The sequence below is a fragment of the Colletotrichum fructicola genome, assembly GCF_000319635.2.
Source record: "Colletotrichum fructicola Nara gc5 chromosome Unknown KSG_Nara_v1_contig01, whole genome shotgun sequence".
In the NCBI taxonomy this organism is placed as follows: Eukaryota; Fungi; Ascomycota; class Sordariomycetes; order Glomerellales; family Glomerellaceae; genus Colletotrichum; species Colletotrichum fructicola.
Window position 1 is genome coordinate 5,931,245 of NW_027094051.1, and position 18,590 is coordinate 5,949,834.

General features: G+C 57.2%; 4 protein-coding genes across 4 annotated transcripts; 3 read left to right on the forward strand and 1 right to left on the reverse strand.

Moving 5' to 3' along the window:
* Positions 1-669: 669 nt before the first annotated feature.
* On the forward strand, positions 670-2,244 carry CGGC5_v001672 (uncharacterized protein; the record flags this gene model as incomplete). Its single annotated transcript, XM_032025161.1, has 1 exon — positions 670-2,244. One exon carries the CDS (start codon positions 670-672, stop codon positions 2,242-2,244), a length of 1,575 nt encoding a protein of 524 aa, XP_031878182.1.
* A 228-nt stretch (positions 2,245-2,472) lies between these two features.
* Positions 2,473-4,872, reverse strand: CGGC5_v001673 (LysM domain-containing protein; the record flags this gene model as incomplete). Its single annotated transcript, XM_032025162.1, has 1 exon — positions 2,473-4,872. The coding sequence occupies one exon, from the start codon at positions 4,870-4,872 to the stop codon at positions 2,473-2,475; it is 2,400 nt and encodes a 799-aa protein (XP_031878211.1).
* Positions 4,873-5,898: 1,026 nt separating this feature from the next.
* On the forward strand, positions 5,899-11,334 carry CHIT1-2 (Chitotriosidase-1; the record flags this gene model as incomplete). The annotated part of the gene is made up of 2 exons (XM_066150865.1): positions 5,899-6,023; positions 6,099-11,334. The coding sequence occupies 2 exons, from the start codon at positions 5,899-5,901 to the stop codon at positions 11,332-11,334; spliced, it is 5,361 nt and encodes a 1,786-aa protein (XP_066009730.1).
* Positions 11,335-12,181: 847 nt separating this feature from the next.
* Positions 12,182-13,065, forward strand: CGGC5_v001675 (uncharacterized protein; the record flags this gene model as incomplete). Its single annotated transcript, XM_066150866.1, has 2 exons — positions 12,182-12,930; positions 13,005-13,065. The coding sequence occupies 2 exons, from the start codon at positions 12,182-12,184 to the stop codon at positions 13,063-13,065; spliced, it is 810 nt and encodes a 269-aa protein (XP_066009729.1).
* Positions 13,066-18,590: the final 5,525 nt, after the last annotated feature.

Genomic DNA, 18,590 nt, shown 5'->3' on the forward strand with positions numbered 1-18,590 from the left:
AAATTGCAGCTCGGCGTGATCAAGCATAGAGTGTGTGTTATCTAGAAGGAGAGTCTCTCTCAATCTTCTGAGGCACTACCGCTAGATCTAATAGGGCGTAACTCAACAACATAGTCTTACCGCAGTGATAGGTAGGCTCTCCAGCAGTCGAGGAAACATCACGTTGTCGTACCAGATTCAGTGTGTAATCAAGCTATCAAAGACGAACTAGTATTAATTTAGTACCTATCAAACTTTCAGTAGAATATAAGAGGCAACTCAACCCGTGGAGTTAGGACAAGATAAGTAAAGAGAGAACATCTGACGCTGTCTTGCCAACTAATATTCCCCTGAAAAGTCTCTCGAAGCGTTTGGTCTGCATCTTACGACAGACAAACTCTTCTTTCTGGACACGCGTCCGGACGGATTGCATGGATCACAACCTAGACCCCGGTTTGTGTCATGGGCGTGAATTCAATGTCTCTTCCTGGCCGCTTTCGTTGCACCAACAGCGTTACATTCTTACAATTGTGAGCAATCACTTTCTGATTATCGTGTTATGCGCTGATACCTCAGGCAGCAATCCTACTTGTAATTGTCATGGTAATTGGTTCTTCCTCTACACTACCCAACTTGACTCCATCAACACCACACACAACACCTGTAAGTCATTGCAGCGCGGTTTTCACGATGGCATCCCCACGCATCCAAGCCACGCCGCCCTCCCAGGATGCAATGCTCGATCGTCTCCTTACCACCGGCCGCCGCAACGGCGTCTACGTTGGCCTGCGCGATTGCGATCTCGAGGCGGAAATGCCTCTTCTTCTCAACCGGGCTGGCGCGCCCGTCACATGTATGGAGCCGTCCGACGACTTCGAGGCCGTCAACGCCCACTTTTCGGTTCAAGTGCACGCCTTGTTCAATGCCCTGCACACTCTAGAGAACATGGCAGACGAGCAATCCCCCGACGAGACGGACTTCATCCGGAAACCTGAAGACGGCGGCCTGCACGCCGCCATCCGCATCCTCAACCAGTCCTACGACATCTACCCCGACTGCTGGCACCGCACATTCCACAACCGCCGACTCACTGTCCAGAATCCAGACACCCTGCCTCTCCTCAACTATGTTACCCGGCTTCGCGTCTTGCCCGCCCCCAGCAGCTCCAACGAGCCGGACATGCACTTCGTCCACATGCGCCCCGTCTCCCCGCGCGTTCCCCTCGGGCTCGCCGCTCGCCTCCCCCATCTCCGCGAGCTCGACTGTCCCTGGCTGTGGGAGCGCCTCCCCCTCGCCTTCTCTTCTCAGGCGCTGCGCATATTCTCCCGTCCCTGGGAGGGTCCTTGGCGGGATGCCCGCGTCGAGTTCGGCCGCGGGGTGCGACAACTCATGCCCTCGCTGCCATCTTCCCTCATCAAAGCCCGTCTCTGGTTCTGGAGGCTCAATCCCTACGGCGGCGACGCAGATCAAGCAGTGCACATGCCCGACCTGGTCAGTGCCTCGCCATCGTCGCCCTCAGAGTTTGAAGGCATGGACCCCGTGTCTCTCGGCCTGCGGGACCTGGGCAGTTGCCTGGCGGAACTGAACATCCGCGCCCTCATCACCCCCGACCTTTTCCGTTCCTCGTCTTGGCCGCACATGCGGCACCTCAGAGTGGAGTTCCACCCTTGCGCGCCCGACGGAAGGTGGTACTTCTCCGGTCCTAGAGGCGAAGATCCCTACCCCACGGGCTACGCCGTCACGAGAGAAGAGCACTACCCGCCCGGCTCGGAAGACGTCGAAGAGACGCACGCCCTGATGTCTCGCGAAGAGGACGAGTTCGAGGGCGACGACGAGATGTGCCTCGAACGCCGGCCAGACATGTTCCGCATACTTCCTATCGCGGAGCGCATAGATCCTCTGCTCCTGGCGTTTGTCTCGTCTCTACGGCGACAAGACACGCCCTCCCTCCAAGACGCCGAGATGTTTACGTGGCTTCAGTGGCGGCCTTCCAAGGATCGGGCCGAAGAGTATGAAGGGAGCGACGAGGTGCCTCCCTCGGAGGATGAGGACCAGACAGTCATGTTCCGATGGGGTGTGAGATACGATGCGCCTGATGGAGATGGGAAAGGGAAGGTGACATGGCAGGTCGGCGAGGACTGGAGGCCGGGGGAGGAAGTCATCAGGGCGTTTGAGGAGCTTGTGGGCGGAGACGGGGAGGACATGGAGTGGGAAGCGTTTGAGTTTGTCGGGGAGAGGGAGACGGAGGCGTACATCTTTGATTAAAGCATCAACAGGGCAGGGCAGGGCATCCATCAGCCATGCCACTCACTTGATATGACAGGATCAAAGTCTTTTTGTCTCTTTTTCTCAACAAAGGGCCAACAATCGTGCCCACAGCTACAGGCAGACACACAAAGAAAAGAAAGTCATCTGTAAGTATGTAAAGTACCAAATATCAAAGCAAAAACTTGAACTTGTCACCAGCCAGCAGTATGGATCCCCCTCTCACTCTTAGCCACTAACACCGACGCAATACGCCTCTCCCAGCCAATAATTTGTCAAACAATCGCTGCTCACAGCCGGGTTCCAAGCCAAAAACTGACTCAACGTGATCCCCGCCTGGCTCGCCATATCCGTGCAGGTCAGACCGTCCGTCACCAGAGCCCATTTGTTGCAGTTGTCCGGCTCGCCTCCCATGGTAGGCCCAGGAGGCGTCACCGACGTCGTCGTCGCCACCGCCGTGGTCGTCGTCGACGCGGGGGTAGACTCGCCAGAAACGCCGACGCAATACGCCTCGCCCAGCCAGTAGTTCGTCAGGCAGTCCGAGGACACGGCCGGGTTCCAGGCCAGGAACTGCGCGAGGGAGATGCCGGCTTGGGAGGCCATGTCGGTGCATGACAGGCCGTCGGTCACGACGCTCCATTTGTTGCAGTCGGCGGGCGACCCGGTCATTGTTGGGCCGGGCGGCGTCACCTTCGATGTCGTGGGAGCGGTGGTTGTCGCCGCCGCCGCCGTCGTTGTCGTGGCGCCGTCGTCCGAAACGCCGACGCAGTAGGCTTCGCCGAGCCAGTAGTTGGTCAGACAGTCTGATGAGACAGCTGGGTTCCATGCCAGGAACTGCTCAAGAGAGGTTCCGGCCTCGGATGCCATGTCAGTGCATGACAAGCCGTCCGTCACGAGAGCCCATTTGTTACAGTTCGCGGGTGAGCCCGACATGGTGGGACCCGGCGGCGTGGGGGATGTGTTTGTCGGGTCCTCGCCGCCCGCGGTCGTTGTAGCCGTGACGGCGTCTTGGTCTCCGTGTTCGATGTACCACGAGCCGCAGTAGCGAACGCCCTTTTCGAAAGCGCACGCCGAGTCCGAGACGTTGCCGAGACTGGGGTTCCACAACCCAAAGGTCTCGGGGTCGACGTTGTAGGTGTGAGCGGCGAGCTCGCAGTTGCTAGCGAAGGGCGAGCCTGCGAGGTCGTATTGGTAGTCGTCGCCGGCGAAGTAGTGGACGCAGTCGCCGCGCGTGCCGGTGGCCTGTGGGAGAGCCGTGTACAGCCGGGTGTAAGGGGAGTTGGTCGCGTCTGGTCGCTCCGTGTAGGGGACGCCGGTGAACGGGGCCGAGGGGTCGAGGGTGATGGTGGCGTAGCCGGGGCGGCCTGAGTAGGTGTTGATGTCGCCCACGGCGGCGACACAGTACGACTCTAACGCGAAGAGGTTGGTGCAGTTGGCGTTGACGGCCGGGTTCAGGAAGAGGAAGTCGGCGAGGGTGATGGCGAACTTGACGGCGACGAGGTTACAGTAGTCGCCCTGCTGGACCGAGTACCACCGCCCGCAAGGCTTGTCGGAACCGCCGGAGCCATCGGCCGCGTCCGTAGGCTTGGGAGCCGTGGTGGTCGGAGTTTGAGGGGGCAGAGCGGAGGTGTCGCTGGGGGCCACGAACTTGCGGCCGGGGGCGTCGATGCAGACCTCGGAGCCGTTCATCCTGGGCAGATTGGCGCACCCGTAACTGATGGAGGGGTTCCAGGACTTGAACTGCGCCTCGGTGATATTGGCGGCCGCGGCCATGGCCTCGCACGTCGTGTTGATAGGGACGGTAACGGTGGTACACTGATTGGCGATGCAGAGGCCGGTGCCGGCGGAGGGGAAGTCGGCGCAGAAGGCCGCCAAGTCGTTGTCGGCCAGCAGCCAGTCGGTGCCGACGCCTTGGCTCTTGGAGACGGTGTAGCAGTCGTCTGAGTCCTGAACCGTGTAGGTTGAGCCCTCACACACCTTGGCCGTTGGAACGGGTGACGCAGTGAAGTAGTCGATAGTCGTCGTCACGACCGGGCGGTTCACGATACCGCAGCTCGCCGTCATGCTCGCGTACAGCGACTGGCTGGCGGCGAGGGGTCCGTCGAAGTACGGCGACCCCTCGCGCAGACGCAAGCGGTTGGCCAGACACACGTCGCAGTCGTCGGGCCGCACCTGGTCGGTGGTGTTGGTGACATAGTTGAAGGGGCTGATACCGGGCTCCGCGAAGGCCGCTGCCAGGGCCGCAACGGGTCCGCAGTAGCGGCCCGAGTCGTCCTGCAGGCAGGCGTTCTGGAAATAGTACTGCAGCGACCCGGGGATGTAGACAGCCGCGGCCTCGACTCCAAGGTCTGCCGAGATGGTCTGGCTCCCGCACTGGGACAGCACGGATGACCGCCATGTTTCGATGGCTGACGAGCAGGCGGTGGTGCAGATGCGTGTCAGGGACGCCGGTGGGTAGAAGACGTCAGGACGGAGGTCCCTCACCAGCGGATCGCAGGCTGTGACGTCCACGGCCAGCGCGCCGGTGCACTCCGAGGTGAGTGTTGAGGGGAGACTGTCCGGGTAGAGCAGCACGGTGGCAGATGCAGTTGATGCTGCCACGAGCAGGTCGACGAGGGAGTACCGCATCATGAAGGTTTGAATCCCCTTGATAGTGGCCTGCCTTGCCTTGCCTTGCCTTGCCTTGGGACCTCAAAATTCGGCGGGAATGGCACTGCTATTAGGAAGGGAGGGGAGCTCTTCGCAAACTGCACGTCGCAAAAGGCGGTATCACAAGAGACCCTTTTCTTGACCAGGTTGCCAAGCATCCATCACAAAGCCCCCATGTTCCATTAGGCATCAGATCACGAGGAACACCGTTGCGGCGCGGTGCGGTCCGTCATCTCAGCGTTGCACTTTTCTGTCTCGGACAACTTGCCAACTCGGGCTTGAGATGTCCAATAGTCTGAATCTGAATATCACCTCTCCGCCTGCGAGTGAACCAATAAGTGAATCGACAACAGAACCAACGAGGGGACCAACAGAAACGGCAGGGTTGGTCAACCAATCGGGGCCACGAACCCGTGGAGTTCTTGGGACTCGCTTATGATTTCGCGCAGCCTTGTGACCCCTCCTCTGTAAGATTAGATGTAAGTTTAGGCGGGACAAGATAATCAAGCTCACATCCTCCCGCCTTAGCTCTTCAGCGGGTACGTTGACGAGCCAATGAGAACTTGACGATGTAACATGGTACCTGCATAACGCCGCAGCAATGCAGTCTCACGTCAGCCCTCTTCATGTGCACATAAGCCGAAGTTCTATTGCAAGCGGGAAGATAAGTGAAAACCCCCATGATGTCTATCTTGTAAGATTAAATGCAACTCTACTTTTCGACATGGGAGGGCCTCGCAAGCTTCACCATCCAACGATTCGACAAAATACCTTGCATACGGCACAGCAAGCATCTGACGGGATTTCCCAAAATAGATGTAAGTCGACATCCGAGCTCACCGTCAAAGTGAGCAGACCGCAAGGCTTGGCACGGCAAGGCAGAACCGATTTTGGCGCAAGTGGCGGCGCTCGCCGTGATGCCATTCTCTTATACAAGATGTAGCGGCAACTTGCTGGCCAAGACAGGTGATGCAGCATTCCCGAGCAACCACAACAGTCACGGCCATGCGGTATCCTATCATCTTTGCCCTTCTGTGGTGTCAGAAGCTCGCCGTGGGCTTGCCTAGTGCCGGCCGTGCTGCTGCTGTTGTTGTTGATATTCCATCAGCAACGTGCCGGAATCCCGTCTTGTAAGTGTTATGCCGTCGCGTTTCGAGCCGTTTGCTTGTTGGTCCAACGTACTAATTCCTTCCCCGCCACCGCAGACCTTTTGACTACTCGGCCAAGACCAGGCGGGATTATGAGCTTCCGCTGTGCCGGGACGGCAACGACGGCCATCCCGGCCTCACCGCCGTCTCCGCGCCAACTCTCCTGGGCGGCCGCGCCGTGGTCGATGACTACACGTGCGGGCCGGACCGGCCTTGCGCCAACAAGGCTTGCTGCCCCAAGGAGACGGGGCAATGCAACTACGGCGAGGAGGCGTGCGGCACGTCGGGCATCTCGCCCAACGAGGTGTGCTGGTCCAACTGCGACGCCAAGTCCGAGTGCGGTGTCAACGCCAAAGTGCCCGGCCAGAAGTGCCCTCTCAACGTCTGCTGCGGAAAATGGGGCTTCTGCGGCATGACGGACGACTACTGCGACGCCGAGGACCACGGCGCCACTGGCGGCTGCCAGTCCAACTGCGACCAGCCCGGTCCCAAGAACAAGGCCGACTCCCAGGACCGCATCATCGGCTACTACGAGGCCTGGCGCGCCGACAGCGCGTGCCAGGGCATGGGGCTCAAGGACATCCCCGTCAGCTCGCTCACCCATCTCTACTTCTCCTTCGCCTCCATCACGCCCGACACGTATGGCATCGCGCCCATGGACGGCATCCCCGGGTCCCTGTTCTCTGAGTTCACCAACCTCAAGAAGAAGAACCCGGCCTTGAAGACCGTCATTGCTATTGGTGGTTGGACCTTCAACGACCCGGGCCCGACTCAGAAGGTGTTCAGCGACATGGTGAGCTCGGCACGCACTCGCGAGACCTTCATCGACAACCTGTTCAGCTTCCTGAGGGAGTATGCCTTCGACGGCGTCGACTTCGACTGGGAATATCCCGGCGCTGATGACCGCGGCGGCATCGACACCGATGGTGCCAACTTTGTCACGTTTCTCAAGGAGCTCGATGACGCCAACAAGAAGCAGCCCGTCAAATACGTCGTCTCCTTCACGGCGCCCACCTCGTACTGGTACCTGCGCCACTTCGACCTCAAGGCCGTCGACCACGTCGACTTTGTGAACGTCATGTCCTATGACCTGCACGGCGTCTGGGACGGCAAGAACCCTATCGGCCAGCACATCTACGGGCATACTAACCTCACCGAGATGGAGCAGGCCTTCGACCTCTTCTGGCGCAACGACGTCCCCGCTAATAAGCTCAACATGGGCCTTGGCTTCTACGGCCGCGCCTTCCAATTACAGGATTCCTCGTGTAGTAAGCCGGGTTGCGGCTTTAAGGGCGGCGCTACTAAGGGCGGCTGTAGCGGGGAGTCGGGAATTTTGAGCTATCGCGAGATCATGGCCGTGATCGACTCTAAGAAGATCAAGCCCGTACATGATAAGAAGGCTGGCGTTAAGTATATTACGTGGAACACGGACCAGTGGGTATCGTATGACGATGCTGATACCTTCGACCAGAAGAAGGAGATGGCCAAGGACCTAGGGCTGGGTGGCTACCTCATCTGGGCTATCGACCAGGATGACGAGCATCTGACCGCGCTGCAGGCCGTCATCTCGCCTAAGAAGCTCGGTGATCTGGGCGCAGCCGGCGACTCTGATGACTGGCAATCTTCCAACAAGCACTGCTACATCACATCCTGCGGTGGTAATTGCGACGCCGGCGACGTCAAAATCACCGATCAACCCTGCGATAAGGGTCGCAGTAAGCTCTGCTGCCCGCTGTCTGGCGCCCCGGACCCCAAGGAATGCACATGGCGCGGCGGCGAGACCACCCGCTGGTGCAACGGCCGCTGCAACGACGACGAGGTCATGATGGAGATGAACAAATGGGGCGACGGCGACAGCTGCTGGGATGGCAACAAGGCCTACTGCTGTAAGAGCCCGCTCGCCGAGGAGAACAGCTGCTACTGGGGTGGTGTAGGTGCCGCCTGTAATGGCGACGATCTGCCGTTGACCTTTTCCGGCACCGTCCTGACCGTCTTGGAAGACGTAGCCAAGGTCATCCTCCGTGTCGTTGGACGTGCGTATCCCCTCACGGCCCTGACGGGAGAAGTACTTCTCCAGGTACTTGATGCCCTCGACCTCGACACGGATAAGTACTACTGCTGCCCTAAGGAAGATATTCCCAAGTGGAAGAACTGCGAATGGTTCGGCAAGCCTGGAAACTGCTTCGACGGACACTGCCCGGATATGACCTACGCCCAGCTGACCGACAGCTACTTTGGCGGCGGCGAGACATGCGGTGGCCAGCTATCCCGCGTGCGTACCTTTTGCTGCGAGCCGAGCGAGGACCCCCTATTTCTTCCCGTGCCCCTGGGAAATCTCTTCGAGCATCCGCCCGACGGTGATAGTGTTGATACCGACTTCACCCTCGAGACGGACAAGGACTCCGACTCTCAGCAGAACCCCAACGACGCGGCCTTCCAGTTCGTCGTGCTTGCCTCGCCCGAAGAGCTGCAGGTCTCTCTCGACAAGCGCGACGGCTCCCACTGGGACATCTTCTCTGGCTGCGGAGGAGTCGTCGGCGAAGAAGGACCTCACACGGTTCAGATGGTGTGTACCGACTTCTCCGCGGACAGCAACTGTCACAAGATCGGGCTCGGCCACGGCGTGCCCGGCACCATCCTACAAATGCCTAATGGGTGTGGTCCCGGGAAGTACGCCGTTGCAAAGGACATGGTCCCGACCCCTGAGACGAAGAAGCTCATTCTTCCTCGCCACCTCAAGCACCTCTCCGCGCGCTCGCCCATCGTCTACGACTTGACGTTTGACTACGACTTCACCCGCGTGCCTCGCGACCTTGGAGATACACAGATGCGCGTCGACTTCAGCAACCAGGATGACTACTGGAACACGGTCGTCGCCGGGGCCGCCACGAGCAAGAAGAAGGTCAAGCGCACCCTCGTCGACACCGGAGGCAACCACGTCCGCTGGATGGAGGAAGAATTCCGCGATGACTACCATTTCGGCGCCCTGTCGCGCCGCGAACTCGAAGAGCGCTGGTTCGGCTCAGGCATCCTCGACTGGCTTGCCCAGCTCGTCAAGCCGGAAATCAAGCGCGAGTTCACCTACAGGTACGAGGACACCCTGACTGCCAAACTCATCGACGAGACCTGGCAATGCACTCGCGAGGGCGTCGGCTACGAGGGCCATCTCCTGGCCCAGGCCCTCCTGAAAGTGAACATCGAGACCAGCTTCGGTTTCACTCTGATCGTCACGAAGCTGTCGCTCCCGCTCGACCTTTCCCAAAGCTATTTGACCTTCTACAATAAGGGCGAGATCACCGGCGTCCTAACCCTCGAAGCCGTCGCCAAATTCAAATACCATGAGTCGGAGGTTATCATGAACATCCCTTTCCCGGGCGCCTCCTTCAATATCCCAGGAATTGCGGTCATCGGCCCGCAGCTGACGGTCGAGGGCAGCATCGACGCTCAGCTCACCCTGGCAGGCAAGGTGGAAACCCGCCTCGAGTTCGCTAACTGGGAGGTCCGCCAGGTCGTCCCGGACAACGGTGATAGCAACTACACGCCCAAGGAGATCGGCGACGGCGACCCGGACCTCAAGCGCAACGGCGACACCAAGGACCTGGACAATCCCAACTTCTACGCCGGCGTCCAGGCCCTCGGCGACGTGACGGCTTCGATCTCGGCCGCGGCAGAGTTCGGCGTCCGCTTCGACAAGCGCTGGGAGGTCGAGCCGGCCGCTGCGGCCGTGGTGGGTGAGGCCAGTGTGATCATCAAGATGGGCGCCGGCATCTCCACCAAGGACACCTGCCCCTTCACCTGGGGGCTCGACGTCGGCGCGCGCCTTTTTGCGCGGGCAAAGGCGCCCGCTGTGTTCCGGTGGCCTGCAGCCGAGGTGCCCATCACGCCCGCGTACAAGAAGCCCATCTTCGAGGGTGGCACTTGTCCGGAGCTGGGTCCCCTCCCTACCAAACGTGACCTTGAATACCTTCCTACCATTGGCAGCAACTTTAGCCGCAGCCTTGATCACCTTCACAACCACAACAGCCGTGGTCTCGTTCACATCCGCAACAGCCGTAACCTAGACAAGCGAGCGGCCGTCTGGGGCCCCGTCCTCAGCGTGCCCGTGGGAGACTACTTCTGCCCGCCCGAGTCTGATGACAGTGCCGGCCCGGGAACGGTCTGCTCCAAGATCGGACACGCCTGGACCGTGGACGACGGTGACGGCAACGCGCTTGCGAAGAGAGGCGTCCTCGAAAAGCGCGGCACCAAGACTAGCTCCCTCTGCGGACTCGGCACCCGCTTCCAATACCCATCAGACACGGAGGCCAAAGATATGGGCAACCCGGCCTACGGATTCACCACCACCGACTGCGATGACTACACATGGGGTGGTCCCCTGAGTGCCGACACTCCCAACTCCAACTACGAAGCCGAGCACATTCTCGAGTTCCAACTCACTAAACAGTTCTTTCAGGAGCTCGACCAGACTCTCGACGTCGTCCCTCACCCCGACCCCAACAAACAGACGACACTCAAGTTCTGCGGCCTTGTCGATCAGCTGTGGAACATCCCGGCCGTCCCGATCCCGAACCTCGATACCGCCTCCGGGATGGGCGCCACCCTCACCCCGGCCAACCACGTCGCCAACCAGTTTCCGACCAAGACGTGGAAGCAGGAGGAGTACGTCCGGCTCGACAACACCATCAACTCGCCGCCAAAGGCGAGCGCCTGGGCCGGCCTGTCCAAAACGTTCAAGCAGATCCAAATCGTCGACTTCAACAAATGGATCGGCGGCGACCCCAATGACCCCGGCAGCGTCGTCAACACGGACCAACCCAACTACACGGGCCTCATCACCGAGATCGACGGCGCCGAGAAGATCATGAAGTCCCTTCGCGCCATCGTCGGCTCGCGCCTGTACCACAGCGACCCGCTCGTCATGTCTATCTTGCGGAAGCAGAAGGCGCGCGTAGGTGAGGTGCTGCGGCGCCTCGATACGGAGATCCTGCCGGCAAACCCAAAGCAGCCGACCTGGACGCCCTGGGCGCCACTGGGGCTCAAGGAGCGGTGGGACGAGTTCATGAAGGGCAAGGAGCTGCTAGCGGTGACCAAGTCGAACAAGGTGCTGAATGATATATTGCCACGGATGCAGGCCATGTGGGCGGACCAGGCTGCGAGGGACGCGGCGGCGGCTGATGATAATGATTCACAGACCGAGGCTGAGGCGAAGGCGAGGAGGCTGAGGCTTATCAATAGTATTGATGCATTGGCGGATGTTTTGAGAGTATTGCCGGCGTGGCAGATGGCGTTCTGAGACACTGACTTTGTGCTTTTCGTTGATAATGGTTAAACTTGGTCTTTAGTTTACTTTGTTGAGACCTTGTGTGTACATACACCCTGCTCGTCAGCAGGCTTTGCTTAGTTGAGTACATAATGTATTTCGCACATCGCAAGTAGTCATGGAATTCGATGTGTTTTTCAGAACGGTGTAAGTTTGAGATATGATATCTCCTGTGGCTTTGTAAAGGCGCGGCTTTAGACAGTCAAACGTACCTCGATGAGATAAAGGGCAGCCTGGATGAAAGCCAACAAAGCATGTTAGAAGTAGGCCTTCCAGCTACCAGCTGGAATAAACTATACCTTAGTAAGGCATCAGGCTCACGCCTGCCTGCCTCGCCAACCGCCTCAGAAGTATCTCTGGGCAACCTAGCCTACCCTCTAAACTTATTCGCTAACTTCACTACCCAATCCTTCTCAGAGAAGTTCAGTAAAACAAGGGCCGTCCTTCCGTTATAGCTAGCTATAGTGTAGACAAACACGTCCTCACTATTATTATACTCTGCTACTATTAAGTACTAGGTATATGCCTTTTGGAAGAAAGGTTATACCTTTTAGAAGAAAGGTTATGCCTTTAAGACCTTTTTCGCAAACTGGATCCAATAGCGTCTGGTCGAAAGAGTCTTATGTTGGTGTGAGACACAGTAACAACAGTCCAGGAAACAAGACCATGATTCAGCCGACAGACATGCTCATGCAGCCGACCAACGCACTTCCCTCCTACATACCACCCCACCAGCACCCACTGTTAGTGCTGCGCTGGGCCCGCCACCCTAACACTAACACCACCAAACCCAGCCCCACGACCAGAACCCTCGCCCGCGATGGCCTCACAGCCAGCCGCGGGCCCCTCGCAGGGCCCCAACGGCCTCATATCCTCTATACATAACCTGCCGAAGACCCCTCCCCCCCCTACCTCCCTACCCCCACGTCCGAGGGGCCTCACGCCCCCCCCTATCTGGCCCCTGGGAAGAGGGCCACAACCGGCCACTGCCGCCCTTCAGCAAGCCCGGGAAGGCCGGGCCCTCCGAGATGAGGCCCTGAACCTCCTCGCAAAAGGCCTAGATGCCCTCATTGGGACGGCTCCAGCACGCCTGAAGGCTACAGCCCAGGACCTTATCGACTCCTTTACCAGATTTGCAACCGCAGAAATCTCTGGACCCACCCCTACCCCCGGGCCCGGAAAAACGTACGCCCAGGCCGTCGGAGGCTCCACTGCAGGTGGACCCCTCTCCGGCCCCGGCCCCGGCCCCCGGCCGAGCCGAACAACAGGCCGGCAGCCCACCAACTACGCAAACAAGCCAAAACAGACCCAGGATCTCCGCCTACTGGTTCGGCTCCCTGCAGAACATATCCCTACGTCTAGATCTCTGGCCCCTCATTCAGTAAAAATGGTAGTCACAAAAGAGCTTAACCTACAACCACAAGACCTAGTTGAGGTTCGCCATACTGCTACTGGCTTCTCACTGAGACCCCAGAACAAGGAGATTCAAGCCCTACTCCTGCAGAGGGCCCCTGAGATTAAGAACTGTCTCACAGCTGAGAAGGTAGAAGTGCCTACTAGATGGTACCAGTATTCCATCCCTTTTTGCCCCCTGTACTTCACAAGCCTGGATGGAAGTAAGGTGGGTATTGAATCTGAAATAGAGGAGGAGGTCCTTCTAAGGACAAAGCAAAGACTCCTCTCCTGGCGCCCAACCCGAGATAGCCCTAACCTGGCTACAGCTACGCAAAGCCTCATCATCGCCCTCCCTCAAGAGGTCAAGGAAGGCTTCCGCCTATTCGGCCAGTCAGGCCCAGCCCGTCTGCTTCCCCCAAGGAAGCGTACCCCCAAACGACACTCCCCTGGCTGCCAAGGCTTTCACTCAGACCGCTTTTGTACCAGGCAAGCTCTCTGCGAGAACTGCAGCAAGCCGTTAGGTACTCATGAGGCTGGGCCATGCCTAGCCAGGCCCAAGTGTGCTAACTGCTATGGGCCCTTCCCAGCAAGCCACACTAACTGCCCAGCCAGACCGCTACTAGTTAACGGAAAACTTGTCATACCCACCTATAAGGAACTGCGAGGGATCCGGAAGGTTGGAGGCAAGGCCTCAGATGACCTCCTAGCTAGCCAGACCTGCTCCCTGGGCAGCACACAGCAAGCAGAGGCCAGGCCAGGCGCTACATCTAAGCGCCCTCGACCCCTCACACCTACACAAGACTCAATTGTTGTTGCAGATACTGCTAGCATAACTGGAAGCAGCAGCAGTATGGATGAGGATGAGGCTGAAGACTCTGAAGCCCTCCCCCTTACTAACCGCCCTATCCGCCCGCTTCCAAGCAGCAGCAGAAGCCAGAGGGTAACACAGAAACCTGACTACAACGTTATTAATGCCTACACCCACCTCGACCTCGACTCAGAGCAGTAGGCTCAGGCCGGCTTCCCCACGGGTACTACGGGTCGCCCAGTGTAACGTGGGGAAGATAAGCCCAGCTCATACAGCTCTCCTGGAGCTCTGCTGGGCAGACCAGATCGATATAGTACTGATCCAGGAACCCTGGACAGGCTTTAGAGATAAGATGCAAATTAATACACACCCAGGCTATAACTCTTATGTGCCAGTTGACTTCTGGAACAGCAGAGACACAAGGCCTAGGGTCATGACCTACACACGCAAAAGTCTAAGGTTACGCATACAGCAACAAAGACCTACCCAATCAAGGGATATCTTATGGATTAAAGCTGGCGACGTTACTATTATAAACGTCTATAGGCCACCAGGTGAACCCACAAACCACACAACAAATACCCTCCTAAGATATCAACCACCAGAGAGAGCTCTTATTGCTGGGGATCTTAATGCCCGCCACTCTTCTTGGGAACCCAGCTCCCAAAGCCGGAACCGAGGGGACGATATTGCAGAGTGGGCTGAAGGCTATAATCTTGAGTTCATTGGGGAAGCTGGGGCTCCAACCCATACCCATGGGCATGTACTAGACCTCACCTTCTCAAATATTCCCTTTGCAGAGGCCCATGTCAGCCCACACCTACATCCAGGGGCTGATCACCAAGCTATCACAACAACTATGCCTATAAAAACCCAGGAACAGAGGTGCCAGACAAGCCTCCCTACAGTCTCAGACTCATCCCTCCTCCGGCTAGCCGACCTAGTAAGCGCAGGGATCCCAGCCCTGCCTACCTTAGGGGATACACCTACTCCGGCAGAAATAGACTCCCTAGCTACCCAACTAGTCAGCCTCCTTTCTACAGCTATCCAGGCGGTAGGGAAGAGACGGACTAGCCAGGGTAGGGGAGCCCCCTGGTGGACAGAGGAGTGTTCAGAGGCCCACCAAGCAGCTGTTAAGGCAAGGCGTCGACAAATCCAAGAGCCTGGGCTAGTAATACCACCGCCTATCCTAGAGGAGCAGAAGGCCTTTCTGACCACAGTCAGGAAGGCAAAATGTGCCTACTGGGCTGCTAAGATTGAGGGGGCTAGATCTAGCCAGAACCTATACCAGATACTAAGCTGGCGTAAGTCTGGCCTAGCTATCAAGGCCCCACCTCTACTAGTGGATGGACAGGCCATCAACAACAGCTACGATAAAGCCCAAGCCTTGCGGAAGGCCCTACTAGAGAGATTTGACGCTACAGACGACCTACCTGGGAACCCATTTGCTGCTCCTATAGTCCCAAGGCGTCTAATACCCTGGCAACAGATAGTCAGCATTGAGGAAGTACGCCAGGCAACTCTCACAAAGGCTACAACCCCTGGGATTGACGGGATTACTACAAAGTTGCTACAATCCATTTGGGGCCTGATAGGTGTTCCTATACAGCAGCTCTTCCAGACCTGTGTCCAAACAGGCTACTTCCCTAGGACCTTCCGTAAAGCAGAGGTGGTTATGATCCAGAAGCCAGGGAAAACAGACCTCTCAAAGACTGGATCCTGGCGTCCAATAGCCCTCCTATCCTGCTTAGGCAAGGGTTTAGAGCGGCTGATAGCAAAGAGGATGGCATATCTTACTATTCTAGAAGGGATAGCCAGCCCACAGCAGGTTGGGGCATTACCAGGGAGGGCTGCAGTCGATCTGACAACCTGCCTAACCCACGAGATCGAAAGGGCTCTGGATCTAGGGCTTACTGCTACCCTGGCGACAATGGACGTTAAGGGGGCATTTGACTCCGTGCTACGAAACCGGCTTATCCTCAGGCTACGACAGCAGGGCTGGCCTAGTAGTCTGATTAGGCTGATATTTACCTTCGCCTCCAGCCGGACCGCCCGAGTCAGGCTAGAGGAAACTACTACAGAGGACTTCCCTCTGTCCTGTGGGCTCCCTCAGGGCTCTCCGCTATCCCCTATTCTTTTTCTGCTCTATATAGCTGATATCCTGGCGGATAACCAGAAGCTACGGTTTGGCTATGCAGATGATATCGGCCTCCTAGCGACTAGCCCCTCTCTAGAGGAAAATGCTACAGCCCTCAGCCAGGAGGTCACTCAGATCCTCAACTGGGGTACAGATAATAAGGTAGCATTTGACCCTGCTAAGTGCGAGGCGGTCCATTTTAGTAGGAAACATAAGCAGAGGAAGGACCTACTAGATATACAGGCAAAGGACCTGACTATAAAGGCCTCAACTAGACCTATACGATGGCTAGGGGTCTGGTTTGATAAGAAACTCACCTTCCGGCACCACGTCGATATAAAGGTGGCAGCAGCAAAGAAAGTGGCCCAGTTCCTGCGGCACTTATCCAACACCAAAGGGGGGCTCCCTGCCGCTGCTGCTCGCCAAGCTGTCATTGCCTGTGTCCTCCCAATAGCCCTATATGGAGCTGAGACCTGGTATGCAGGGTTAAAGAGACCAGCTAGGAACAGCAGCACTACTACTACTAGCAGTAGCGCTGATAACCAGATAGCTACAGTCAGCACAAGGCAAAAGGGCCTGGTTAAGAGGGTAGAGAAGGTTATAACAGTAGCAGCAAGGGCTATCCTACCTGTCTGGAGGACCACGCCAACCAGCAGCCTCCTCCGAGACTCTGGCCTGCCTACCGCAAAAGTAGCTCTCGAAGCAGTACGCCTACGCTTCGCTACACGCCTACAGAAGGTTGACCAACAGCACCCCCTAGTCCCAAGGCTTTCCCAGCTAGGGCGGCGGCAAACAAGGCTTCAAAGAACAGCAGCCCTCCTACCTAAGTGCCCAAGGCCGTTGCTCCTACAGCCACAGCACCTCTCAGGATCACAAGACCCTACAGCTGGCCAGGATAAAGAGAAAGCAGCTAAAGCGTTTCAGGACTGGATTAAGACTGTGCCAGACAACCATACAATTATCTACTCAGACGGCTCTAAAGCCCCTAATGGGGCTACAGGTTTCGGCTTCGTTATCTACCGCAGCAACAAACGGATAGCCCAAGGGTGCGGCCGCCTTAACATTGCAGAAGTGTTTGACGGCGAGGCAGAGGGGGCGAGGGCAGGGCTCCAAAGGGCCCTCCTTACTTCCCAAGGCCAGCCTATACATATCTGCATTGATAACACCAGCGTCATTCAGGGGATCCGAGGCATAGCTCCAGACTCCTCACAAGCGGCCTTCCTGGAGATCCAGGAGATAGCAAGGATACAGAACATACAGACCCATTGGTGCCCAGGGCACCAAGGGATAAAAGGAAACGAAGAGGCTGACAGCCTAGCTAAGGAGGGCACAACACTGCCAGCCCCAAGAGGCCTCCTAGCTACCCTATCAGGGATTAAGCGACTGGCCAAAGAACGCAAACAACACCAGCATAGGAAATGGTGGAAGCAAGAAGCACCCCCCCGTTATACCCAGCTGGGGCTTAAGGCCACCCTTGGCTGCCCTCCTGAACTAGCTCTACCAAGAGCTACCCTTCACTATCTCCTGGCAGCACGATCAGGCCACGGAGACTTTGAACAGTATCATCAACGCTTTAATCACACAGAGGCATTGCTCACCTGCTCCTGTGGGGAGGCTAAAGAGGCAGACCACCTGGTCTACTGCCGTAAGACCCTAGTGAGGAGGCAACGGTGGCCTATCCTCTACCCTTATAGCCGAAGGGAGCCTCTAGGACCTATAGGCTCCCTAGAGCGCTACTTTAAGGGTCTACTTATCGACTCTGAAGGCTTCCAGGCCTTCCTTGACGTGACAGACTTCTTCCAGAAGATCTGCCCGCGTTACTAAGAGATAGGACTTAACCTATCCTCTCAAAAACAACAGACTACCTATAGTCACCAGGACAGCAGATTGCTATAACGGAACTAGGGCACCAGTGGGAACTAGGGATGGATAGAACACATATTGGCCCTCGGGCAAGATCTGGAGGACGCTAGGAAGAGACGTGTACTACAGAGTATATAGCTAGAGCCTGCGGCCCTCCACGCCACATACCCTTCGGGAGGTCTGCCGCAAGGGCGGCTGCGCCCTTGCCGCCACGGCGTTAAATATCAAACAAACAAACAAACAAACAAACAGCCGACCAACGGTCACTCTGCGGTTTTCCCGGCCAATGCAGCAGTTCAATTGGACTGGCAGGCCTTAAAAAAGCGCCTTCGGTGTTGGTTTTGCTTTGGTACCTGTGCCGCACGACTGCGCTCTCGCACGAGTCACTGTTTCTCCTTCCTAAAGGAGGTCTTGCCACTTAGCGAGCAGTAAGCAACCAACAAGGCGACCCCGTAAAATTGCCGCCATTCCGGTGCCAAGAAGAACCAACAGCAGTCTGGATCCCCTTTTCGCGAAACCAAAATGAGAGGCACAGCAATGTACCATCACGGCAAAATAGCGGTCATTGACGGGTACGACTTGTGTCTGAGGGGCTGGCTTTAGTAATTCCATGCTGTAAAACTTTCGGACTCGTCGCTAAAAAGCTTATCTCTTTGCTTATTCTTCCGCCTCCCCTGAATGTAGCTGAGCCGTGAACAACTGTTGGAGCCCCGAAACCAACCAAACCTCCGCTCCACATGCTGAGATCTTTCGAGGTTAAAATGGGTCCAACAAGGATACATCTGCACTGTAACCACCAGAAGAACGCAGGGGTAACTTTTGCAAACTCCTTGTTGGCGGCTGTCTCTGGATTGCGCCATGTTGGAGGGGGGGCTTTTCTAATTGAGGCACAGTCAGATGTCCTCTCGGATGACGGAAACTTGAGTCTATCCCAGATGCTCTCAATTTGTGGGAGACACTGCCACACCTCGACCATTTGAGATCTAATTTTCCATGGTAGCTGCCAGCGATCCAAAAAAACATTGC